The sequence below is a fragment of the Cucurbita moschata genome, unplaced genomic scaffold, assembly GCF_002738365.1.
Source record: "Cucurbita moschata cultivar Rifu unplaced genomic scaffold, Cmos_1.0 Cmo_Scf00021, whole genome shotgun sequence".
Lineage (NCBI taxonomy): Eukaryota > Viridiplantae > Streptophyta > Magnoliopsida > Cucurbitales > Cucurbitaceae > Cucurbita > Cucurbita moschata.
In genome coordinates, this window is record NW_019268537.1 from 2,314,222 (window position 1) to 2,331,121 (window position 16,900).

Here is a 16,900-nt window from a genome sequence, read left to right on the forward strand (position 1 = left end):
TTTTTTTTTTTTTTTTTTTTTTTTTTGAATTCTTGGCAGTATGATTTCTTTATCATAATTTTGGTTCCAATTTTGGATGTATGATATCTTCAACGTAGAAATTAAATCCTTCATTCCTGACTTCGTTTCTAAAATTTCCAGCGATCGTGCTCAACTTCGTTAACGAGGTATTGTTTCATCACTTTGCTTCACTGATTTCTTTGTGATCATTAATTGTTTGTAATTCGCCGATTCACTGGTCTACTTGATATTCCTCAAACGTGTGCAGTTCCTTATCCCCGTTCTGTGCTCATTGCAGCGAAGATTATAAGCTTTTACGCTTTGTTGTACTTATATCTTCGTGTTGTTTACTGTTACCCTAATTTGTATGTAGAAGAACTTTTCCGTCTTCGTCGCTTGAGTGTTGGGTAAAACACACATCCGAGCGATTTGTTTCGATGAATCTCCATTTGGCTGCCGAGTGCGTTTGCAATTTCACGATGCAACTCGCTTGCAGCGCTACTGTCATCTTTTATTCGTTGGTTAGGTCTTTTGGCCTTTCTTGTCTAACGGCATTTGCCGGATTTTTGTTCTGTTCAGCAAAATCGTCCACTAAACTCTCAAAATGTTGCTGATTCATTACAAAAATTCAACCTCAAGAAGACAGGGGTGCAAAAGGCACTGGATGCCCTTGCCGATAGTGGACGAATTTCTTTCAAGGAGTATGGCAAGCAGAAGATATATCTCGCCCGGCAAGACCAATTCAAGATCCCAAACAGCGAGGAACTTACTCAAATGAAGGAAGCAAACGCCAAACTGCAGCAACATCTAAGCGAGCAAAAAAAGGCTATTACCCAGGTGGAGGAAGGTAATTACACTTGAAAATTTCAAAGAAGTCTTCAATATTGTTAAGTTTATGAATCATTTAAGCCCTGTCAATTACGGTATTCAAGTTCCGAGAAATAAAAATGATAGCGGCATGAACTTTTGCAATAGAAATTCGAACGTTGCAGTCAAACTTAACGCTGAAAGAAATGCGGGAAAAGGAAGCTATGCTGAGAAAGGAGGTAGAGAAATGCTAAATTAGCTAGCTGAAACTTTACTTCGTTCTGTTTAGTGATAATGTGGCCCTCTTTATCTGTTGTCAATGTCTCAAAAAGTAGCTCGTTTGGTAACTGTTTGTCAGGTTAAGGAATTGGAAGAAAAATTGGAAACATTACGCGGAGGTGTTACGTTGGTGAGCCCAGAAGACCGCAAAGCAATCGAGCAGATATACTCTGAGAAACTAGGCCAGTGGCGAAAGCGAAAAAGGATGTTCAAAGATATATGGGATGTTATCACTGAGAACTCACCTAAGAATCTAAAAGACTTTAAGGTTCTTTCAGATTATTTTGCTTTGCTTGTTTTTACTCCAATTATTTGGATTAAATACTTTGTGTTCATACAGGAAGAACTTGGCATTGAGTACGATGAAGATGTGGGCGTGAATTTGCAGTCATTCAGCGACATGTTACCACAAAATCGAAAACGGCCCAGGGGCAAGTGAGTGATAACATAAAATGGAGCGTCCAAGTAGAGCAAATGCAGGTAGATTCTGTCTGCCTAAAGGTTTGCTTTTGTATCAGGATTACTTATCAAGTTGTTTTCATTGATCCATGCTAAGTTGAAGAAACAATTTATTAACTAAAATGCTGAGTAAAAGAAATTGCCGTCCTTGACACAATTTTTGTCGAATGGGTTTCTACTGTATTCTATAATTTACTTGGTCAGTGAGGTTCTTTCCCTCAATTGACTGAACTGTGAACTAAACTTCTAGTGGTCATGCAATAAAAGAGGTAATAGTCTCTGCTGTTGTGTGGACTCGAGAAGAAAGATTAATTTCTTATCTGCACTATGTTAATGTATCAGCCTTTAGCCTCATGGGTGCCCGATCCGTTTAGGTTTCACTTTCGAGGAAAATAAGGAATCGGTGTTCCATGCTAGAGACAGGTTAGATGAAGAGAATACTAAGATTAAGAATATACCACCATCGTCAAGTAGATTATGAGTTGAAGCACAAATGCTTTAGTTTGGGTAGCATGCTTCTATCTGGCACATTTGTTAGACATGCAGCGAACGATTATGCATTTGTTAGACATGCATTGAACAATTGTTAACACACATGCATGACAAAAATAATAAAATTTTGGAGCAAAATACATCAACTAATTTTGTAAGCATATAAATATATGCTTGTTGAGTTTGAATTTATTTCTTGTTGAGTTTGAATTTATTTTTAATAAAATTGTCTTTGTCCATGTTCAATTTTTAAAAAAGATGTGTTCTTTAGTCATATCTATGTCTCATATCTATACCCATGTTTCTTAGGCTAAGATTGTACCAATGTACTTGAGATGACCAGTTGCATCCCTAAGTGAAGACTGTTATATGCCTTTAAGGGGAGGGGAAAGGGAAGGGGTGGGGTGTCACAATCGTACTCTTGCGGCACTTGTTTTAACCTAACGAACAAGTCACTCGTGAGAAATTCAGATTTCGTAGACAGCGTCAACATATATCGAGCCTTGGGTTGTGATTATGAAAAATGTTCTAAGAAACGTGAGCAAGAAAATACATTTGAAAACAATTTGAAAAATAGAAGAAAACAACTTTATATGGTTATAAGCAAATAAAAGAACACCATGACTTAAATAACATATAACTTAGGGTAAGAAGTGAGAACTAGTCATATCTACCTATAATACATTTTGGGACATTTTAACCTTAGCGGGTGTAGACATGATTTTGGTGAACGATCATATACCCTCATACTAACACAACATGAAATAGTAAAAACTTATCTAAAATGAAAAGATGAAATGGACAGGCATGCAGTCATAGATAAGACATCTTGGATAAGCATGATCAGAACATCCGACATGTTGCTATAGACAACATGTCTTGGACAAGCATAACAGTGATACAAGAGTATTATAAATAAACATAAAGAAATTGAATACTATTTAGACGTATAGACAAAATTTGAATTAAGTGAATCCAAGTTAAATATTCGCACACAATGTATGTACTTAGGGTTCTTAACAATAAATGAATCCTACTTATAAAAATTATTATCTTTAAACAGACTCCAATTATGATACAATATATTCAAGCTCCTCAGTGCCTACGGACATCTATTGTCCTATTAACCTCGACTTTCTCCTCAAGAGTTGAACTGCTGCTTTCTCCACTCCCACCATCAACATCACTCTCCTCAAAAACCAAATCCTTCTCCAGCAGATCGGTTATATTCACTGCTTCAATTGGATTCTCATTCTCCTTTAAACTAGAGGAACACACTGGCTGCTTCAATTCCTTGTTATTTGATTCTAATTCTATCTCACTGTTCTTGGATTCATGAATTTCAGTGAATGTTCTTGGTTTTCGGCTCGGATTACTCACATCATCTTGATCAGGTGATTTAGATTGAGCGAGTTCCACAGCAGCTCTGGCTGCAGCTGCTGCACAAGCAGCCGACTCAAATGCTGCCTGGGCAGCGTCTCCCACGTCTTTGTACTTCTTTCTTCCTCTCATCGAATCAGCATACCAACTCTCTTTCTCTATCTCTTCAGGTAAAATCTCATAAACGCCTTCCACTTTGGATTCCTGCATCTATTTTTTAGGCACTCAATAACGCAAGAACTTGTAATGGATCATTAATTTCATTTCCTACCTCAGTTGAAACTTCATAGGCCTCCAAATCTTTCAAAGTACTGCCATTTTCAGAAGCAACTTGTTTAAGTAACTCCAATTTGACCTCTAAGCTTGGTGGCCTCGCTGACAGCTTCTTTACTATCTGAAAACCCCAAGATTACCACATCACTCAGTGAAAACAGCAAGGGAAAATTGGCATATAAACTTGAGCAAACACTGCTTAAAAGTTGAGATCTCATTATCGGTAGAAGAGGAGAATGAAACATTCTTTACAAGGGTATGAAACCTTTTTCTAGCAAACGCATTTTAAAAACTTTGAGGGAAAACCCGAAAAAGAAAACCCAAAAAAACAGTATCTGCTAGCGGTGGCTTGGACCGCTACAAACGGTATCATAGCCAGACATCGGGCCATGTGCCAGTGAGGAGGCTGAGCCCCGAAGGTGATGGACATGAGGTGGTGTGCCAGTAAGGACATTGGGGCTCAAAAGGAGTGGACACGAGGCAGTGTGCCAGCAAAGATGCTGGGCCCGAAGGAGGTGGATTGGAGAGTCCTACATCGATAGGATAAGAAACTAGTGCCAGCGAGGACGCTGGGCACCAAAGGAGGTTGATTGTGAGATCGTATATCGATTGGGGAGGAGAACGAAACATCCTTTATAATATTTGTTAGCCGTGGATTTAGGCCAAATAACGAGAACATAGAGCAAAGCATACCATTGGACCAACAGCACAATTGTTGCGCAACTCCATAGCACGAGCAGTAAACTCCTTGCCAAAACGACTGGTAATGGCTGAACGAATCTCTATTAGCTCAGGGAAATCCCCACATCTTGAAGATGCAAAAATCAAACCTGAAATTGCCTCCTTCAGTTCTTCTGGACATTCCCTACATAATCAAAAACAAAATTATCAGAATCAGACCAAATCCATCTCTTTATGTTCACATTTACAGGTTCATTTACCGACCTCTGTTGTTCAAGTAGCCTGATTCTTTCAAGTACAGCCTCACAGTAACTCTCTATAATCACATATGCATCCAGCAGTTTCTGGTCCTTAATCACTTGCTCAACCTGTCAAAGACTCCTATTATAAGCTTTGAAGGTTATGGAGCCGAAACCGATGTTTAAAAGTACTTAAAAAATGATCTTACACGAAGGAGGGCTCTCTCTTGGTGGCCAAGCTGCAGCAACTGAACTACGTCAGAACGAGCCTGGGAGGATCTCACCTGGCGCTGGTTTGCAAGGACAGCGAGCCGAGAGATGGCCAGATTAACTAGAGATTTGAACCTCGTGGTCTTGAAGCTTCTTCCCAGCAGTGCATCAAGCTTCTTTCCCATGCTCAATAATGCTCCACTGTTTCTGAGAGATCTTGGTCATGGAGGAATGAAGAAATATATATATATATATATATACACATTGATAATAGTCAGAGCACACGCACATATTTTTTAAGAAGCATGAATTTCAGGTGTGGACAAACGAAGGGACGAAACTGATAGAAATAGAGGTAATAGTTACAAGTAAATGAAACAGGGCAAGAAAAAAAGGGAAGGTTTGACGCGGTTGGCGTGTAAGAAACACTTCACCAAGATCATATCAGAGTAAACAACGTGCAAAGGAGAAGGGTCTTTCCAATGAACTGAAAGTGTTGGATTTTTCTAGTTTTCCACCAAAATTGTCAAGACCTGTAGTAAAGATTGGATTTTTCAGAACTAATCTATAGCAGCGTGGATTAAAAGTACCTAATTTCCATAATTCCTTCCTTGATCACATCTTTAATAGAGAAGGAAATCTGGACAATTGAAAATGATGATACCAAGATCATCTGTTTCTTTCTATGATTGGGTCAATTATACCAACCGGTCTTGCTGTAAATGCAAAGCCGAGTTGAGTTTTCTCAACAACTTTTCTGATGACTAACAAGTAACAACAATTTCATGGATATTGCCTGCCTCTTGCTATAAACAACCAAAAGATCAACAAGACTATTTCTATTACAGTCTTAGTCCTCTGGCATTTGTTTAATTTCAATTATGCCCTTTCTCCATCTCATTTTTGTCAATAGTGCCCATTCTAGAGAGTCTAATTTCATAATTTTTTTTTTTTTTTGCTAATTAGGAAGATTAACCTTTTGATTATTTTGCTTTATTAAAATCAAGAAAAGTGGTTTTTTGTATCTGTTAATGATAAAGGAATTTAGCTTAATGATTCTTTGTAAAAACTTAGTTTTATAGCAATGATAGATCATGAGCACATCTCTATCAAGATTAGCAGAATAACAAGTCAATAATATCATTTCATCTGTCGAATTATATTAAGCATTTCACGGACATTTATTAATAAAACTGGTTTATCACATAATTTGGTTGGTACAGTGTTATCAACATGAACTAAAATCTTCAAAGATAGGGATCAATTCTGGTGACCGCGAAGGTGATCGGGATAATCCCTGGGAAAATTGTACCAGCATCTTGCTCCTGGAAATTAATTTTTACGGGAGCTTGACAAGCAATGCTTCTGATTACACCGAGCCATATGCACCTCATTGGAGATGAAATTGGAAACTATACAACATTGGACACAACAGAACGCAAGATACGGCACCTGCTTTAACCCAATATTACAGTTAACCAGCACAAAAAAACCAGTACTAAACTACAGATTTCAAGTACTTGGAAAGTTAATCTCCGTAGGATGAAGACAGACATTAAGCATCCTCTAACAGTACGAGTATAAGCTGCTTAATGTAAAGCAGAGAGGAGCAATGACTTAGGCTTAGGCTTCATGCTGCCAATACAAATAAAGAGAAGAAATTCTTGATGAAAAGACATACAGCAACAGAAACAAATAGGCCTGTAAAGAACTCTTAAATTTATCACAGGACACTATTTATCGTGCATGTGTATCCAATTGTCTTAAATGCAATCAAATTAAGATCCCAAAAATTACAGTATAACAAGTAGGTAAAAGACGCAAGAAAAAAAAAAAAAAAACGTAAATGTCCATACAATTATGAACTTGAGAATCCTAACTGATACGGGATGAACATGATAATACATATGCCAAGTCAAGATATTCTGCTAATAAACCCAACTGACAACAAGACCAATTAATCAACCGGCATGAAGAACAGATAAGATTTTAAAAATAAACCCAAGCCTGTACGCACGAGTCCAACAATATACCATGTGCATAATTAATGCGACTGCTGATATCCCAACCAAGATGCGACAGAACAAAAGATCAAATTACAATTCCGATGTGGAGTTACAAATATTAAATTCGTACTGAGAATCTAACAGAATTTGATATCAGAATAAAACTTAAACGGGCAGTTAACAAATATAATAGTATGAGAATAAACAAGTCAATCCAAGCTAGAGGGATTAGTACCGAACAAACCCAGAGGAACATTTTTCTGAAACCTTGAAATCATCAGGTGCCAAATAAACAATACTGGAGGGGAGTAAAAGAACTTCACACTTGTGGAGAAGCAATTACACAAAACAGGTAATTAGAGAGTAAGCAACATTAAATAAGCTAGGTAGAGGAGAGTGAAATGAGTGACCTTGAATATAATCGACATAACTAGACCAAATAGCGAAATGAACTATCGACATAAGTAAAATGAACTAGATAATTAAACCTTTGTAGTCAATACCATGAGAAATGATTATAACAAGCACCCATTAGAAAGCCTCCCGCAATGAAACAAAGAACCTCATTGGATCATTGGATTGTGTTCAGAGTGACCTTGAATATAATCGACATAACTAGACCAAACAGTAAAAATGAACTCGATAATTAAACCTTCCTAGTCAATACCAAGAAATGATTATAACAAGCACGGATTAGAAAGCCTCCAGCAACGAAACCATTGGATTGTGTTCATAACTGATAAATACGTTCACAATCCAACACTCGTTTTTAAGTCCGGGCCAGCCCATAATCCCAGACTTCCGATTTTCAGAAGTCTTATTTTATTCAAATTATATATATATATAATCATCTAGAAATAACCTATTTTATATGGACTTTCTTCAAAGTCTTATTTTTAAGTCCGGGCCAGCCCATAATCAGACTGATTTTCAAAGTCTTATTTTATTCGAATTATATATATATATATTGATACAAATATTGATACAAAAATTCATTACTATTTTAAAACATCTATTTATTTCATATTCATTCAATGCTTCTTGGTTCATGATATCTGATAGTCTAATGCTTTCATTATAATCAAATTGTTATGCATAGGACAAGTATTTATCATATCCTGAAGATAGAAAGGAAATCAAACTATAATCTTCATATTTGTAACCTTGCAATAGTTGTATGGAATGTAACCTTGCAATAGTTGTATGGAATTGGAAATACTTACAAGATAATGAGGATATAGTTGTATGAAATTGGAAATACAGTTCGCCCTAAAAAAAGAGAACAAAATCCAAATGAGACAATGAACTTTAAAACTAAACTGATGACACATATTTTAAAATTATTAAAAAAAAAAAAAAAAACACTTCACCTGGTGCCACAATGGTTAACCTCTCCGGGTGCTTCCATAAACGACTATACCAGTACAATGCTTAACCACTCCGGGTGCTTCCATAAACGACTATACCAGTACAATGCAATCATTAGGTTTCATTCAACCTCTCCGGGTGCTTCCATAAACGACTATACCAGTACAATGCAATCATTAGGTTTCATTCAAACTAAAGACGTCAAATAAATTTTGAAGACTACAATAAATTTTAACATGATTCAATACTGCCAAGCAACATTTCAAAGATTATCAATAGTTCAAACACATTAATTAGACTACTGTTATACATGAATTAATATAAAGAGGTGATAAATAAAAGTTCTTGTTGTACACCCTCTTATCGATTACTAGCATATCCTCATTCTCCAACCACCCTCCACTGGTGGTATAATAAAATAAATAATGATCACAAATACACATGCATCAAGGAAAATAACAAGACAGGCTTCTTAACTAATATCAACGCGGTCACAATTTTCTCCCAAAAAAACAAACCAAGGTACCTTCTCCAGAGTGCCTCTAAATCACTCAAGCACTGGAAGGTTCTCTCAGAGCAGAAGCAGAGATCCTGAAGGAAAAACTATATTAGACACTTGAGAACCTGAAAGCAAGAAACAAAATGGCTCGAGAGAAAGAGGTGGGGAGAGAGAGGACAGCAGAAGATAACATCTTGCCAGCCTCCATATTAGTAAGGAAAACCGCAAGTATTGTATAAAAAACCAAAATAAAAAATAAGCACTGCATATAAACCACAAACCATCTTCAAAAAAAGAACAAACTTTATTTACCAAAGCACTAAAACTTAATAGATTTTTTTGTCCTTACTATTGCACAACTGCAGAAATGGTGTTTGAAGTACAAAATAAAAAAAAATAATGTGGAAAACAAGTATGGACAAAATTTTCATAATGGTCACAATAAAAAATGATTACAAGGCGAAGAAACGCTTTCAGCAAGTTGTCTTACAATAGAAACAGTACATTCCACTGAAAGAACCCGCCACTCTTGACCAATATGACCCCTTCTGAATTCAATCATCCCATAAGTGTGCCAGAAGCTTAGGTCATCATAAAGAAGACTGGTAATACCAAGTGATCAGAAACTGTATGAATTAGGTCATAATTTACAAGAAATCTACTGAACTCTGGTGTCATAAAAGCAGCAGCATTGATCACTTGCCAGTGATGAATGGATGATTCAATGCTTGTGATACTGTCATCCTTTTTTCTGGATCCAACACAAAAATTTTGTCTAGAAGATCCTTAAAATTGGCTAACATCTTTGGATCTTCACCAGGAGATCCCCTAATAATTGATCCAATATCTTTAGGCTTTATATTGACTATTATTCGCTTTATGGTCTGCAAAAGTAAAATTCAAATCTCAGTCAGTACTGATAAGGCAGCCATAGGTAGCGCCACATTCAAAATGCAATACCATTCACACACAAACGCACAAAACAGCGTTTAAAATCTTTTACCGGATGATATTTGCTCTAAAAACTTCAAAACTAAACTTTGATGTCCAGAAAATATAAATAAATTGTAATCATATACCGCAGCAAATTTCCAGTAAAATTTTGGTGGCACAGCATACACAAGTGGGTGGCTTTGGACCCTGAAATCAGAAAAAGGGATAAATAATTACCTTTTTTGTTACAGGATCCTCCTCAGAAGCATGGAAGTTCAGGTCCTGGTCAAAATGTTGCTCAGTAAATGCTCCCTGTAAAACCAATAGGAGAGGAAAAATCATCATTAGCAATAAACAAGTTACAACTTTAACTCGTAAATTAGAGACAAATTGTAATTAAAAAAAATCTCCTGTCCTGTCCTTTGGAGGACAAAACTATGTACCTTACGAAGCATCTTTTTCTGAAAGGGGCCCTTTAATTCCATGTGTAGACGCAGCATGTCATTATTAGAAGGACCAGGAAAAAGAACTTTTCCTGTAGAAAGCTCGTACAAACAGCAACCCACAGACCAGATATCCATTGGATGGTCATATGGCAGCCCTAAAACTGCAACATGCAAAGAAAATTAGAACTAGAGTTTACTTGGAGAAAGAAATGTTCAATAACATATGAAAACAGGTGCACCATTTTGACCACCAGATTCAACAGATGGAAAAAGAGAGAAAAAAAAAAGAAAAAGAAAAAGGAACTAAGAAAACTCACTTATTTCAGGGGCACGATAAAACCGGCTAACAAGGTATGGCGTGATTTCATTTTTACCAGCAAACATCGCATTTCCAAAATCACAAAGCTTCAGAACATTTTTTCCCTCGTTAACCTGGAAATTTTATCAAGCATCGTGAGAAACATAAGATCAACCAATTCAATAGAATCAAAACTTGAAAACATACCAGCATATTATCCGGCTTTATGTCACAGTGTAGAACACCACAGTTTCTTAAATGCTTCAGGGCAATAAAAAGCTGCTTAGCGTATGCCCTCACAGCAGTTAGCTTAAGGCCAATATTGCGCCCAAATTTCTTCAAGACCTCACGGAGATTCATATGAAGAGATTCAAAAACTAAACAAAGATGATTCCTATATTTGAAACTTGAAAGAAAACGAACACAGTGACGCTTATCATCTGGATCTGCACCTACTAGCTTTTTCAATATGACCAACTCCTCCAGACCAGCCTTGTACCTGTACATCACAGGATGCAATAGAGCATCAAGTACTTGAACGTGCAACAAAAGGAACACCACAATAGGATCACTAGAAATAAAGCAAGCAAGACATACATTGTTTCATTACTACGTAAAATTTTGATTGCCACTTCTTCTGGTTCACCATGACCAGCTTTGAGATCCTTTGCACGGACTACAGTTGAAAAGACACCTTTTCCATGAGCAGCAGCTATTTCATACCGACTATCAAGCACTTCACCAAACCGATAGTCTATATTAAACACAAAAGTTGAATAAGCAAAGACCATATGAATTAAATACATTTTTTAAATGCAAAAAAAATAATAATAAATTATAGAACCTACAAATTAGCAACAAGTTGATTAAAATAAATGATCAGTTTCTTCTGCAATTCCTCCAAGACAATAAAAAGAATGAAAACCAGTCAACAACTACACAAGATTACCAGAAGGCTTAATGTGGATCCCACCAAGATGATCAGAAATGTAACAATTTACATATCACTCATTTTAAAATCGACAGCATCAGCACAGAGGCAAAATAATCCTTGTTTTGGAGACTCAAATGCAAGTTAACAGCATTAAGATTCTGGATAGGCTAAAGCAAGACCAAGGATCCCATTGATGTGTATGTTGATAGTTATATTTCTAATACGATGTATTGCTAAAATTTAAACACACCATAATATAATCTGTGACTCCCATTTTAATTATAATTCTCACCATACAAATTCCGCAGCCATGATTATTAATACAATAACAAGTGAATTGAAGACCATCTATAAATGTCAGCATACAGGCGAGATACCAAAGATATCCATATACTTACTATAATATCCATCTGGATCATCCCAATTGTCATGAAGGCCACTCCTCTCTATCTGCAAACCATCGCCTTTGCCCTGCCAACAAGAAGGAAACAAAATATCTAAATGCCCTTATACAACATGAAACAAGTCAAACTGCAAAACGGATAGGTTCTCATACCATTTTACGAACTGCAGCAGGTGTTTCTCCAAAAATGTCATCACAGAATAATCCATCTGATCCCTCAGCCTGCACTTATTAATATGAATAAATTTTAAAATTATAAAAGGATCCATCTTCTCAAAATAAAGAATATAACTAATGGAGAAAAAAATTGCAATAAATGGAGCTCAAAAGAGACTACAAAGTTCAGAAAAACAGAGAGGAATCTACCCTCTAACAAAAGAGAGCATTCTGCGCACCTTTGGAGTCCCCTCTCCAAGTCCTTTAGTACCAGCAGTGTTATCAGATGCAGCTACTCCAGTTTGATGTGGTGATTTCTCCACAACAAAAGATGAGTCAGCAACACTATCATCCACAGGCCCATCAACCAATTTTGGAATAGCATGAGCAGCAGCTTCTGATTGAGAAGAATCATTTGCAGAATCCTTATCTGATCAAGATAAATCACTGTATTAAAGTGAGATTGAGGTAGTTACTACACTGTCTATCTAAGGTGCAGACCTACCAAAGTCTCTAAACTCTATCAGACCATCTGAGCTCATCTCTAAAAGGCAAACAAAAACCAACCAGACTCAATTGCTCAAGATTGCAGACAGACAAGATTTACAAATTAACCTAATCCTTAAATAAGCTATACTCATTGTGGGAAAGTGAACTTCCTATCAGTAAATTGTTCGACAACAAAAAGAAGAAATTGGAGGGGAGGGAGGGGTGAAATGCTACGATTATACAGTAGGAAACTTAAGAGTGAGAAGAAGGCAAGTCTATGCACAGAAGGTTGGCAAAATGTAAGTCCAAACTTGCTGGTTTCACAGCTACTCTAAAATCAAACTATTATTAAATTAATAAAATTGATTCTAATTATATTTTTTTATCATAACTTCCTGATTGAAAATAATTGCAGTCCAAATCCAAGTAAATGCAGAAATTTAACCTTTCTCAGATTGCTTCAAAGAAGGCTCTACTTGTTTCTCCAACTGCTGGCATTTGTACTTTTCTAAGATTGCTTGCCTCCGTCTTCTACTCTCCTCCTTGATTCTGTTAAGATCCTCCTCTTCTTGATCGGCTAATTGAAATGACATGCTGTCTCCGTCCTCTTCCTCCTCATCGTGATCACTATACAGGAAGAGGAGTTGAACCAATAAATGAAGATGGATTTCATGCTAGCTAAAGGTAACCAAAAAATAAAAATAAAAATTACCTCACTAGCTTGTCTTCACCTCCTTCCAGACTAATTCTCCTAAAACTACCATGCTTTCCAACAGCATTAACTTGTCCCCCATCCTGACCAGATTCATTTTCATAATGCCTAGGCTGCTTAGAACCTTTAGCATAGCCAGGCTCAAGATTCCCATACTTGTCCTTACTACTTACAATGTCACTGGCTTCATTCTTGTTTCTATTGTCTCGTCTCTCCCTATCTAATTCTGTATCCCTAAACCGGTCCTTCTGCATCTCTCTCACCCTTTCCCTGTCTCTATTCCTATCACTATATTCAGCCTTATCGTCATTCCGATCCCTCTCCCTATCTCTTCTTGCATTCCAATCCACTTCTGTGTCCTTGCTCCTATCCTTTTCCATTTCTCTTCTTCTATCCCTATTACCCTCTCTATCTCTGCTCCTACATCTTTCCTTTTCTGCTCTTCTATCCCCATCCAACTCTCTTTCCTTGCTACAATCTCTATCCCTCTCCACTCTTCTATCTCTTTCCACCTCTCTATCCCTCTCCACTCTTCTATCCCTTTCCACCTCTCTTTCCCTCTCCACTCTTCTATCTCTTTCCACCTCTCTTTCCTTCACTCTCCTATCTCTTTCCACATCCCTTTCCCTCCTTCTATCCCTTTCCAACTCTCTTTCCTTGCTCCTATTTTGTTCCATCTCCTTTCTTCTATCCCTACTTCTTCCTCTCTCTCTCTCATCATACTTTTGCTTATCTATACCCCTATCTTTATCTTTGGTTTTTTCCATTTCATTTTCCTTTGACCAGTCCCTATCCACCTCCGTCTTACTTCTCCGTCTGTCCTTCGTATCCCTGCTTCGTTGCCTTCCTTCTTTCCTAGCACGATCAGTATAACCCTCGTCCAAGTCATTATGAATTTTACTTTTATCATCAAATATTGGGTGATCCCAACCATGATGATGTCTTCTCCTTGACTCTGCCTCCTCTTCTACTGTTTCACGAGAATGAGATTGCCCCCAAGAATGACAATTTGACCTTGATCTACTCCTGCAATCTGATGTGTCAATGAATTGATCATGAGATGTTGATGGCGTCAAATCCTGAGACTTGTCTTCTGCCCTTTCTAACTGTGGCCTTTTCAAATAACTCAAGGTGCTTCCATCTGTTGCCACCTTTCCATGGTCATTGTTGCTTATTTTCTTAATACCCCCTTTGGAAGGAGACAACATTTGTTTGTTCTGCCTCTCATCTAACTCCATAGATTTATGATCATAACCATCTTTGAGATGATCCTCTCGGCAACATTCAAGATCATTGTATTTAATTCCAGTCATTTCACTTATGGAAAAGCAAACATCATTGCCGTGCTTACAGTCAGACTCAGTTTGATCGAGCATCCTGATTTCCTTGTCTCTGTCTGTTTTTAGATAAGAGCCACCTTTGTCCTTATCTAAATTATAGAACTTACTGTCCACTTTCGAGGTTTTCTGATCCTGAGGACTGTTTACTGCTCCCTCCTTCACAGTTAAATTAGCCTTGATATTAGATGATTCATCCACCGAATGACACTCCTGCAAAACGAATATAGATTAAATACTTAGTGCAAATGCTTGCATTACAAAATCCCAGAGAAATTACAGTCAGACAGTATAAATGCATAGTAGAAAACACGTAACCAGATCTTACAAATTAAATGCAAGCCTGAATCTTCATTGAAACGCCTACTGATACTTCTTTTGCATTTCACTTGTATTCGTGAGGTGTAATCATATTCTTACATGTGCAAGAAACACTGAGTAAATCTAAAAAAACGTCGCCATCACCGTTCCATCATAGTATAAGATTAAATACAAGAAATGAATCCAAAGTTGACAACTGACACGAACGAAGAAAGGTACATGTACCTGTAAAGGTCATTGTTCATCGTTCACAGACAGTTAAAAACGCCTTTGTTCATTCTCTAAGAGAATCGAACCTTCGAGTTACATTCGATTTTCAAACGTTAACAATCCTAGTCTTTTCTCAAACTTTCACGGCAATCAAACAGAATGTACGAGTAGAGCAACAAGCAACTTGTCAAACTGTCATAAAATTGTGTTGGTTGGGACCTTACCTTAGTGGGTCGGACAATTCTATCAGAATTTTTATCAGTTTCAAGTTCCCCAAATTCCATATCCGCCTCCTTCATCGCGCTCTCATTCTCGCGAACGCCGGACTCATCCCCCTCGAGAATTTCACCTTCCTCGACGTCATCTTGGGGTCGAGACCAACGATTAGCAACAGGAGGAACACTGTCCTCCTGGTCACGGCAGCTTTCTTCTTCATTCTTATTACTACTGTGACGATGTCTGTGGTGGTGGCGGCGATGGTGACGGTGTTTGTGACGCTTCGAAGATCGATCGTCCTCCTCATCTGAAGCAGATCGGCGGTACTTCCTGTGAGCAGTATCGTTAGCCATCGGCGTCGTAAAATCTAGGGTTTCACTCTCAAACCTTTTCGCTGTGTAGGCGTCTTAGGCCTCCCGCGAACAGAGTGTCGTGAAGAGAGAACTGTAGCTGGTAGCCTAACAATAATTATTTTACTGTTATTTATTTAAATAATATCCTTAATATGAATTTTGCTTCAAAAAGAGTTTAATTCTTGTTTATGATGTATTAAAAAAATTATGTCTAATAGAATATAATGTGATTAAAATTCTTTGGTAATCAAATAATTAAACCGGAGAAGTTTATCATAATTTTATATAAATAAAGTATTTTCGTCCATTTTATTACATTACTTAAATTTGATTTAGTTATTTAGATTAAAGTTGATTTAATTATTTGAATTAGATTTGTTTTGGATGTATTCTCTAACGCTGTGTAATAGCCACTTTTACACATTTTTTAATCCACATGTTACTTTATGATCGTTAATTATTTATTATAAATTTAACACAAAATAGATATACCATTCTTAATTCGGTGGCTAATATCATGAAAACTATGAATACACAACAAATAGTCATTGTATTTCCTTTATCTTTAATGTTTAAGCTCGATTAAATTACAGATAAAAAAATGAAAATTGCAATAATAGATAAAGTTACCTTTATGACGGTTGAATACAATGAATTAGTCGTTGACCTTGTTAGCCTTTTTGCCAATCTTACGAAGGATGAATACAGCATCGTTAGCACAAATAAAGGGTATAAAGATTTGGGCAGTGGCGATTTTAACTGCCTTGCATTTGTTGTGGCAAAATGAGGACATCTAACTGAGGGTGACCTGGACAAAATTGAAACTTATTCCCTTCTCTCTTGTTCGACTAGACACACAAAGTGTAGCTCTAATATCAAGTGTGACGGTCGTATATTTTCAACTGTGCAGCGTCATGATCTTGACATATTCACGACAAGCCTTGAAGCCTTGAGGAAAACCCAATCTCCATACTCATTTTTCGTCCATCTTTATATCTTCCTCGGATCTTAGATGAAGTTTGCCTTTGTCAATCGAAGATAACTTGTGCAAAATTCAAATTCGTTCGGCCACACATGTCGCCTGCGCGTGCATAACACATGAATCTTGTTAGTGCACGAGGAGAGCGGTTAAACTTTCAAATTTGTGTTTAGCAGGAGTTGATAGGTAGAAAATTTAACGTTTAAAATTATACCAACGTAACTATTAAATTTAAAATAGGTATAAAATAAGTCAATAAAATTGTAAAAATACAAAACGTACTCTGTAATATTTAGAGATTTTTTTATATTTTAAATGTATTAAATAATTTAAAGTTTACTGCAAAGTAAACGAGTAAAGTTTTATTATTATTATTTAAAAATCTTCATTGAAGAAAAAAAAAAAAAAAAAAAAAAAAAT

At 36.7% G+C, this 16,900-nt stretch overlaps 3 protein-coding genes across 10 annotated transcripts in view; 1 reads left to right on the plus strand and 2 right to left on the minus strand.

The window, feature by feature from the left end:
- The window catches only part of LOC111458473 (homologous-pairing protein 2 homolog), a 2,828-nt gene extending 750 nt beyond the window's left edge, over positions 1–2,078 (plus strand). The window contains exons 2-7 of one of the 2 annotated variants that reach the window (XM_023101170.1): positions 142–167; positions 580–847; positions 976–1,046; positions 1,166–1,354; positions 1,427–1,566; positions 1,920–2,078. In XM_023101170.1, the coding sequence (XP_022956938.1) occupies positions 142–167; positions 580–847; positions 976–1,046; positions 1,166–1,354; positions 1,427–1,525 (653 nt within the window). In that variant the 3' untranslated portion in view covers positions 1,526–1,566; positions 1,920–2,078. Of the gene's footprint in view, positions 1–141; positions 168–579; positions 848–975; positions 1,047–1,165; positions 1,355–1,426; positions 1,749–1,919 lie in introns of those variants that run through there. The other variant, XM_023101168.1, reaches the window with a different exon arrangement.
- Positions 2,079–2,981: 903 nt separating this feature from the next.
- On the minus strand, positions 2,982–5,408 carry LOC111458470. Of its 3 annotated transcripts, XM_023101166.1 has the most exons (6): positions 4,820–5,408; positions 4,636–4,739; positions 4,384–4,555; positions 3,689–3,811; positions 3,164–3,627; positions 2,982–3,089 (listed from the first exon to the last, which is right to left on the minus strand). In XM_023101166.1, the coding sequence occupies exons 1-6, from the start codon at positions 5,003–5,005 to the stop codon at positions 3,071–3,073; spliced, it is 1,068 nt and encodes a 355-aa protein (XP_022956934.1). In that variant the 5' UTR covers positions 5,006–5,408; the 3' UTR covers positions 2,982–3,070. The 3 variants fall into 3 exon arrangements, with proteins under 3 accessions (XP_022956934.1, XP_022956933.1, XP_022956932.1); XM_023101165.1 differs by having other exon boundaries at positions 2,982–3,621; positions 4,820–5,407; XM_023101164.1 differs by having other exon boundaries at positions 2,982–3,627; positions 4,820–5,407.
- Positions 5,409–8,728: 3,320 nt separating this feature from the next.
- On the minus strand, positions 8,729–15,615 carry LOC111458465 (serine/threonine-protein kinase prpf4B-like). Of its 5 annotated transcripts, none has more exons than XR_002713123.1 (15): positions 15,157–15,615; positions 13,065–14,614; positions 12,798–12,979; positions 12,103–12,293; positions 11,861–11,929; positions 11,703–11,775; positions 10,968–11,124; positions 10,827–10,869; positions 10,578–10,706; positions 10,390–10,504; positions 10,070–10,233; positions 9,864–9,938; positions 9,397–9,577; positions 9,184–9,295; positions 8,729–8,785 (listed from the first exon to the last, which is right to left on the minus strand). XR_002713123.1 is itself a non-coding variant. In XM_023101157.1 (13 exons), the coding sequence occupies exons 1-13, from the start codon at positions 15,499–15,501 to the stop codon at positions 9,276–9,278; spliced, it is 3,414 nt and encodes a 1,137-aa protein (XP_022956925.1). In that variant the 5' UTR covers positions 15,502–15,615; the 3' UTR covers positions 8,979–9,275. The 5 variants fall into 5 exon arrangements, 1 of the variants encoding a protein (XP_022956925.1); XR_002713122.1 differs by having other exon boundaries at positions 10,578–10,715; XR_002713124.1 differs by adding an exon at positions 14,730–14,845 and having other exon boundaries at positions 10,578–10,869; positions 15,157–15,247.
- Positions 15,616–16,900: the final 1,285 nt, after the last annotated feature.